The 9,077-nt window shown below is 44.4% G+C and overlaps 1 protein-coding gene across 2 annotated transcripts; it reads left to right on the top strand.

Moving 5' to 3' along the window:
* Positions 1–2,690: 2,690 nt before the first annotated feature.
* On the top strand, positions 2,691–8,260 carry LOC129823926 (holocytochrome c-type synthase-like). Of its 2 annotated transcripts, none has more exons than XM_055883047.1 (7): positions 2,691–3,040; positions 3,501–3,652; positions 3,820–4,019; positions 4,350–4,498; positions 4,647–4,766; positions 5,243–5,329; positions 7,426–8,260. In XM_055883047.1, the coding sequence occupies exons 2-7, from the start codon at positions 3,544–3,546 to the stop codon at positions 7,622–7,624; spliced, it is 864 nt and encodes a 287-aa protein (XP_055739022.1). In that variant the 5' UTR covers positions 2,691–3,040; positions 3,501–3,543; the 3' UTR covers positions 7,625–8,260. The 2 variants fall into 2 exon arrangements, with proteins under 2 accessions (XP_055739022.1, XP_055739023.1); XM_055883048.1 differs by lacking the exon at positions 2,691–3,040 and adding an exon at positions 3,187–3,230.
* Positions 8,261–9,077: the final 817 nt, after the last annotated feature.

Below are 9,077 nucleotides of genomic sequence, written 5' to 3'. Positions count from 1 at the left end.
GTCGTCTGCGTAGTGGTGGATCAGAGAATCACCAGCCGCAAGAGCGACATCATTGATTTATACAGAGAAAAGAGTCGGCCCGAGAATTGAACCCTGTGGCACCCCATAGAGACTGCCAGAGGTCCGGACAACAGGCCCTCCGATTTGACACACTGAACTCTGTCTGAGAAGTAGTTGGTGAACCAGGCGAGGCAGTCATTTGAGAAACCAAGGCTGTTGAGTCTGCCAATAAGAATGAGGTGGTTGACAGTCGAAAGCCTTGGCCAGGTCGATGAATACGGCTGCACAGTATTGTCTTTTGTCGATGGCGGTTATGATATCATTTAGGATCTTGAGCGTGGCTGAGGTGCACCCATGACCAGCTTGGAAACCAGATTGCATAGCGGAGAAGGTACGTGTGATTCGAAATGGTCGGTGATCTGTTTGTTAACTTGGCTTTCGAAGACCTTAGAAAGGCAGGGTAAGATAGATATAGGTCTGTAGTTTGGGTCTAGAGTGTCTCCCCCTTTGAAGAGGGGGATGACCGCGGCAGCGTTCCAATCTTTGGGGATCTCAGACGATACGAGAGAGAGGTTGAACACGCTAGTAATATGGGTTGCAACAATGGCAATGGATAATTTTACAAAGAGAAGGTCCAGATTGTCTAGCCCAGCTAATTTGTAGGTGTCCAGATTTTGCAGCTCTTTCAGAACATCAGCTATCTGGATTTGGGTGATGGAGAAATGGGGGAGGTTCGGGTAAGTTGCTGTGGGGGGTGCAGAGCTGCTGACCGGGGTAGGGTAGCCAGGTGGAAAGCATGGCCAGCCGTAGAAAAATGCTTATTGAAATTCTCGATTATCGTAGATTTATCGGTGGTGACAGTGTTTCCTAGCCTCAGTGCAGTGGGCAGCTGGGAGGAGGTGCTCTTATTCTCCATGGACTTTACAGTGTTCCAGAACTTTTTGGAGTTTGTGCTACAGAATGCATATTTCTGTTTGAAAAAGCTAACCTTTGTTTTCCTAAATGCCTGTGTATATTGGTTCCTAACTTCCCTGAAAAGTTGCATATCGTGGGGGCTATTTGATGCTAATGCAGTATGCCACATGATGTTTTTGTGCTGGTCAAGGGCAGTCAGGTCTGGAGTGAACCAAGGGCTATATCTGTTCCGGGTTCTACATTTTCTGAACGGGGCATGCTTATTTAAGATGGTGAGGAAAGCACTTTTAAAGACTAACCAGGCATCCTCTACTGACGGAATGAGGTCAATATCCTTCCAGGATACCCGGGCCAGGTCGATTAGAAAGGCCTGCTCGCTGAAGTGTTTTAGGGAGCGTTTGACTGTGATGAGGGGTGGTCATTTGACCGCGGACCCATTACGGACGCAGGCAATGAGGCAGTGATCGCTGAGATCCTGGTTGAAGACAGCAGAAGTGTATTTAGAGGACAGGTTGGTCAGGATGATATCTATGAGGGTGCCCAAGTTTACAGATTTGGGGTTGTACCTGGTAGGTTCCATGTAAATTTGGGTGAGATTGAGGGCATCTAGTTTAGATTGTAGGACGGCCGGGGTGTTAAGCATATCCCAATTTAGGTCACCTAACAGTACAAACTCTGAAGATAAATGGGGGGCAAGTAATTAACATATGGTGCCCAGGTCGCAGCTGGGGGCTGAGGGGGGTCTGTAACAAGCGGCAATGGTGAGAGACTTATTTCTGGAAAGGTGGATTTTTAAAAGTAGTACTTAAACTGTGTGGGCACAGACCTGGATAGCATGACAGAACTCCACCCCCTTTGGCAGTTCTATCTTGGCGGAAAATGTTATAGTTAGGGATGGAAATTTCACAATTTTTGGTGGCCTTCCAAAGCCAAGATTCAGGCAAGGCTAGGACATCAAGGTTGGTGGAGTGTGCTAAAGCAGTGGGAAAAAAAACTTAGGGTGGAGGCTTCTGATGTTAACTTGCATGAAACCAAGGCTTTTACGGTTACAGAAGTCAACAAATGATAGAGCCTGGGGAATAGGAGTGGAACTGGGGGTTACAGGGCCTGGGTTAACCTCTACATCACCAGAGGAGTAGGATAAGGGTACGGCTAAAGGCTATAAGAACTGGTCGTCTTGTGCGTTGGCAACAGAGAATAAAAGGAGCAGATTTCTGGGTGTAATGAAAAATTATGGGATTAAATGGGATAAAGGTGAGTTGAGACTGATTGATCTACAAATCACCTTGCATCCTAAATGACTACTCAATATTATTTCTAGATCATTCACGTCTGTCATAATTTACCAACGATACATCACGGTTTTGATGCTCTCGAACAAAGACAGTACAGTATGAAGATTTGCAGAAACAGCTTCTCTAATAGACTTTCCCATTGTATGCGATGTCATGGCGACGTTGGCTAGCTAAACTCGGTCGTACTAACGCGTCTCTCGCGCCGTCAAATCAAAGACTTGTTTTTTTTACGAAAATGAAAACGTGTCAGTTTATCACGTTCAGAGGTTGGAGTAAGAACAATTGTAAATTCTTAAGACATTGGCTCGAATTTAGGTGGTGCCTTTCGAGAAAATGAACAACCAAGGGGGAAAAAATAACTTCTCCAATTGACTTCTCAAACCCCGGCCAAGTCTGCTTGGTCTGTTTCGCAAGCGTGTCCGGAAATTGGTTTAAAAACTCTTTGGTTATGATGCTCTCGAACACGAGCATCAAAACCGTGATGTATCATGGGTAAATTGTGACAAGACTGTCTGGTTCTCTCCTGTCTGACCTGCAATGGGTTTTGAAGTCGACCGTTCTTTGTTCTTTATACCCATAGAGATAGATACAGGACTCATCTTTATATCTGTGCCATTATAGCGTATGTGACAGTTTAGGAATGGACAGCGCCATTGCGGCTACAACTCATAGGAATCCCGGTTAATTTCGTTCTCTGTTGGAGAGGACGCAAAGTGGAGACAATTGAGATTCTCCCAAAAGTAACCAGAACATTCCCCCAATGCATTGTGGGTGTGTAGTGTTTGCTAACTTTCACGACATTGCAACATAGACGGACTACCTTCATCAAGGTAACACGTTTATATTTACTAGATTATTCCATAGTAAAATCGTTTGTTTTACTTATATATTTCAAGAAATAGGCAACGAGTTTAGTCATAAAATGAGTCTGTCATTTCTAAACCAATTTCAAACCAGCATGGGATGGGAGTCCTACCGCTGCAGTATCCGGCAGTTGGTATGGTCTAGAGTACATGCAAGGTCGTGATATTTACATAATCGTTGCTGTTGCAATGCTAATTTCAACAGTTACTGTAATATTCCATTTAGGACAACTGTCATGTGTTACAGACGTATGGAAATAACAAGCTAGGGGTGCTGTTGTTTCAATCTTTGACCATTAGCTGTATGACTGGTTAATTAATTAACAGGCTATATGTGGGATGAGCTAGCTATGAGGCATAGCAGGAATTAATGACCCTTTACACATTTCTTATTTCTTAACGTTAATATCTGTTATATTGCTGGCAGGTCTGGGGTATAGACCTTTCCAGTGACTAACTTGTCAGGTAGAATGGATCCCATGTCCGGTTCAACAGTTAAAGCAGAGGACTTTGTGGTCGCTCACCCCTATGCTGGCTCACCACCCCAGGGATGCCCCATGCAAAAGGAGACCAAACCAAGTAAGTCTCTTCAACTGTGTCAGGTTGATACTGTTTGTGTTTGTCTATTGGTTCTCTGTTGTCTGCAATTTATACCCATAACCCCATCAGCTGTCACACCTTGCATAGCAATAACAAAGCAGATATTGTTTTTCATTGTACTAATGTATTTTGACCTGTCCTCTCAGGTGCACCATTACCACCACCAGAGTGTCCCATGCACAAGGCGTCCGCCCCGGCCCAGGTTGAGAGCGCGGCCCCCCCAACAACCCCAGCTTCAGACCAGGCAGGGCCAAAACATCAGGATCGGGCATACGAGTTTGTGGAGTGCCCCATGAAAGCAGCCAACAGAGAGAAATTTGTGTCTGACATCGATATCGCAAACATGGTACGCAAAGCAGCTAAAATACCTTTACATGCACTGTGTATTATTCTTACTACTATGTAATTACAATACTTGTTACTCCTACAACTATAATTGCGCTGTGATAAGAACACTAAAGTGAAGTGTTACAGAGTTTTTAAATAAACTGATGTACTAAATGTTGTTTAGTGTACCTCTCTTTTTTCATAACCCAGGAACTTGTTGACTAATAGGCTAAAATCGAATCAAAACCAGTCAATTAGGAGATATATGACACTACAGCATATATTGATGAGACTTAAAACCCTGAAGGCTACATCTCATCGTTATGTTTTGTTATTTCTCTTTATCCAGATGCCCCCACCCAACCAGCAGCCTGCCCCAGGTCAGCCCTTTGATCTGTCAGTGAACAGAGAGGAGTCCCAGATCCCCCGGGGTGGTACGGATCAGAACTGGGTCTACCCCTCGGAGCAGATGTTCTGGAATGCCATGCTGAGGAAAGGGTCAGTCGACCAATCAGAACACTGAAGAAATATGGCTTGGCCATAGAGATAGAATGTATTGAATTGATAGAACCTATAGTTATATCTCTATGGGCTTGGGTTTAGGGTTTCTACTGTTGTGTACTGACTCATTAAAATTGTTTCACAGATGGCACTGGAAGGATGAAGATCTTGGTCAAAAAGACATGACAAACATCATCAAGATTCACAACCAGAACAATGAACAGGCATGGCAGGAGATCCTCAAATGGGAACAATTCCATAAGAAGTGAGTAACCTCAGAGAACAATCAACATCTCAGACTCTGGTACAATACCATGTAAGGTTGAGCGCACTTCAATCAATCAATCAAATTTATTTGTAAAGCCCTTCTTACATCAGCTGATGTCACAAAGTGCTGTACAGAAATCCAGCCTAAAACCCCAAACAGCAAGCAATGCAGGTGTAGAAGCACGATGGCTAGGAAAAACTCTGTAGAAAGTCCAGAACCTAGGAAGAAACCTAGAGAGGAACCAGGCTATGAGGTGTGGCCAGTCCTTCTGGCTGTGCCGGGTGGAGATTATAACAGAACATGGCCAAGATGTTAAAATGTTCATAGATGACCAGCAGGGTCAAATAATAATAATCACAGCACTTTAATAAGCACTTTACTGACGCTTCAAATTACCCCTCAACGACCAGTGCATGTCATGAAATGTGTGCCATACCAGATATGTGAATTGTATTTAATTTCTTTCTTTCTAGGGAATGTCCATGCGGACCCTCCCTGTTACGGTTTGGAGGCAAAGCAAAAGAATTCACTCCAAGAGCCAGGTTTCGCCACTGGATGGGGTGAGTTTTTGGTGTAAACAGTTCTGCATGGAAGTTACATAAACTCAGCAAAAAAAGAAACCTCCCATTTTCAGGACCCTGTCTTTCAAAGATAATTCGTAAAAATCCAAATAACTTCACAGATCTTCATTGTAATGGGTGTAAGCACTGTTTCCCATGCTTTTTATTTCTTTTTTTATTTTACCGTTATTTTACCAGGTAAGTTGACTGAGAACACGTTCTCATTTGCAGCAACGACCTGGGGAATAGTTACAGGGGAGAGGAGGGGGATGAATGAGCCAATTGTAAACTGGGGATTATTAGGTGACCATGATGGTTTGAGGGCCAGATTGGGAATTTAGCCAGGACACCGGGGTTAACACCCCTACTCTTACGATAAGTGCCATGGGATCTTTAATGACCTCAGAGAGTCAGGACACCCGTTTAACGTCCCATCCGAAAGACGGCACCCTACACAGGGCAGTGTCCCCAATCACTGCCCTGGGGCATTGGGATATTTTTTTAGACCAGAGGAAAGAGTGCCTCCTACTGGCCCTCCAACACCACTTCCAGCAGCATCTGGTCTCCCATCCAGGGACTGACCAGGACCAACCCTGCTTAGCTTCAGAAGCAAGCCAGTAGTGGTATGCAGGGTGGTATGCTTGTTCAATGAACCATAAACAATTAATAAACATGCACCTGTGGAACTGTCATTAAGACACTAACAGCTTACAGACGGTAGGCAATAAAGGTCACAGTTATGAAAACTTAGGACACTAAAGAGGCCTTTCTACTGACTCTGAAAAACACCAAAAGAAAGATGCCCAGGGTCCCTGCTCATCTGCGTGAACGTGCCTTAGGCACATGAGGACTGCAGATGTGGCCAGGGCAATATATTGCAATGTCTGTACTGTGAGCGCTACAGGGAGGCAGGACGGACAGCTGATCGTCCTCGCAGTGGCAGACCACGTGTAACAACACCTGCACAGGATCGGTACATCCGAGCATCACACCTGCGGGACAGGTACAGGATGGCAACAACAACTGCCCGAGTTACACAAGGAATGCACAATCCCTCCATCAGTGCTCAGACTGTCCACAATAGGCTGAGAGAGGCTGGACTGAGGGCTTGTAGGCCTGTTGTAAGGCAGGTACTCACCAGACATCACCGGCAACAACGTTGCCTATGGGCACAAACCCACCGTCGCTGGACCAGACAGGACTGGCAAAAAGGGCTCTTTACTGACGAGTCGTGGTTTTGTCTCACCAGGGTGATGGTCGGAATCGCGTTTATTGTCGAAGGAATGAGCGTTACACCGAAGCCTGTACTCTGGAGCGGGATCGATTTGGAGGTGAAGGGGCCGTCATGGTCTGAGGCGGTGTGTCACAGCATCATTGGACTGAACTTGTTGTCATTGCAGGCAATCTCAACGCTGTGCGTTACAGGGAAGACATCCTCCTCCCTCATTTGGTACCCTTCCTGCAGGCTCATCCTGAAATGACCCTCCAGCATGACAATGCCACCAGCTATACTGCTCGTTCTGTGCGTGATTTCCTGCATGACAGGAATGTCAGTGTTCTGCCATGGCCAGCGAAAAGCCTGGATCTCAATCCCATTGAGCACATCTGGGACCTGTTGGCTCGGAGGGTGAGGGCTAGGGCCATTTCCCCCCAGAAATGTCTGGGAACTTGCAGGTGCCTTGGTGGAAGAGTGGGGTAACATCTCACAGCAAGAACTGGAAAATCTGGTGCAGTCCATGAGGAGTAGATGCATTGCAGTACTTAATGCAGCTGGTGGCCACACCAGATACTGACTGTTACCTTTTGATTTTGACCCCCCCCCTTTGTTCAGGGACACATTATTCAATTTCTGTTAGTCACATGTCTGTGAAACTTGTTCAGTTTATGTCTCAGTTGTTGAATCTCCTTATGTTCATACAAATATTTACACATGTTAGGTTTGCTGAAAATAAACGCAGTTAACAGTGAGAGGACGCATGCAAAAATATATACATTTTCTTGACAGACCTAGGCCAAGCAAGTACAACTAGCACTCTTTTTCTGGTTGTTTCAATTTGTGAAACACTAGATCATACGACCTCATTTTGTGTTTGCAGGTATGGCTTACCGTTTGACAGGCACGACTGGATCGTAGACCGCTGTGGAAAGGAGGTGCGCTATGTGATTGACTATTACGACGGCGGTGAGATCAATAAGCAGAACTTTACCATCCTGGACGTGCGTCCTGCCTTTGACTCCCTCAGCGCCATGTGGGACCGTATGAGAGTGGCCTGGTGGCGCTGGACCTCCTCTTAAACCCCAACACTCCCCACACTAATAGCCTGATCCCAGATCTGTATGATGTCATGCAATTCAATGATAGTCAGAGAAGTTGGCTAAATCACATACAGATCTGGGACAAGGCTATCCACTACCACTTAAGATTCACAGGGTTGAATACCGTCTCTATGTTCTCCTTCATTGATTTGAGGGAGTACTAATGTATTTATTGACCAGACTCTGGCACTCTGCTAATAACTCAACGTTTAATTGACAGCTAGATTGGCTTCATTGCTTGAAGTGAACTCTTTTGATTGACTCTGAGTCCAGACACGCAATCACATGTATATTTACTCACTGTAATAATTGTTTGTTTGGGAGGACATACTAATTGGTGGCTTTTCTTAAGTGATTCTATTCTCCTAAGTTAATAAGATGGAACTGTGTGCTATTTGTATCCCATATTATGTTTAAAGTAAAGGCATGTTTGTATGGTGTTGTTTTAAGTTAAAGGGAGGGATACTGTAATTGTGGGCTTGTAGCATGTATTTAAAGTGTCTCAATGACTAAATGCATCAACTCCCAGGTCAATGGAAGCAACCATTTGGAATGGACTCTCAATGAAGACAAATTGATCATGTATTTGTCCCAGATAAAACAGGTTAATGTGTATTCTTTGGCTTGAGTTTCAATGCAACACACACACCTTTTTTCATCATAATTTTGTTAAATTCAGGGCAAATTATTTGTTTTATTTAGTATAGTATAAGCTTCTGTCTTAAGCATCTTAAATAGCAGATTCAGATTTTGAAATAGTAAACTTGAAGGCAAGCATGATATGTGGATTGGTATTCCAACTGACTATAGGCTACTGAAGCCAACGACTGAAAATGTGAGCGAGGCTTTACCAGTGCGCCACGGAGTTTAGATGAAAACAGTGGAGAAAAGCTGTCTATCTGATAATCACACGCTGCTATTTATTGTTGACCATCAGATGTGGGGCGGCAGGGTAGCCTAGTGGTTAGCGCGTTGGACTAATAACCGAAAGGTTGCAAGTTCAAATCCCCTACCTTGAACAGGCAGTTAACCCACTGTTCCTAGGCCGTCATTGAAAATAAGAATTTGTTCTTAACTGACTTGCCTAGTTAAATAAAGGTTTAAGAAAAAAATATGTGATTAATGTGTATTGTGAACAGATAATGACGCTCTGAGTAATTAACAGTTTTTCGGTACAATTGAGAAGGGTGCAACTGCAGCCTCGAAATTTCAGGCATTCCTCCATGTGAGCATTCTTGCATCTGCAAGTACCCTCTATACTTGTATTGGTCCATTTTTAAACTATCACTCCAGTACGATAGATGGCGGTAATGCATCATAACGTTGGATGCCAACTGACGATAAACCACAGAAGAAGAAGATTCGGGGCGTGTTAATGGTATCTAGCTAAAGCTAGTACACACGGGTAAGTGTCCTTCGCCCACAGTTCTGT

This window comes from Salvelinus fontinalis, chromosome 26 (assembly GCF_029448725.1).
Source record: "Salvelinus fontinalis isolate EN_2023a chromosome 26, ASM2944872v1, whole genome shotgun sequence".
Lineage (NCBI taxonomy): Eukaryota > Metazoa > Chordata > Actinopteri > Salmoniformes > Salmonidae > Salvelinus > Salvelinus fontinalis.
This window is presented reverse-complemented; position numbering and strand designations above follow the sequence as displayed.

What these genes read in the sequence shown, in the direction of transcription:
- LOC129823926 (XM_055883047.1), top strand. Translation starts at nt 3,544, where the DNA reads ATGGATCCCATGTCCGGTTCAACAGTTAAAGCAGAGGACTTTGTGGTC. An exon ending in GCAAAAGGAGACCAAACCAA is followed by an intron (nt 3,653 to 3,819) that starts GTAAGTCTCTTC and finishes CTGTCCTCTCAG; the next exon opens with GTGCACCATTACCACCACCA. An exon ending in ACATCGATATCGCAAACATG is followed by an intron (nt 4,020 to 4,349) that starts GTACGCAAAGCA and finishes CTCTTTATCCAG; the next exon opens with ATGCCCCCACCCAACCAGCA.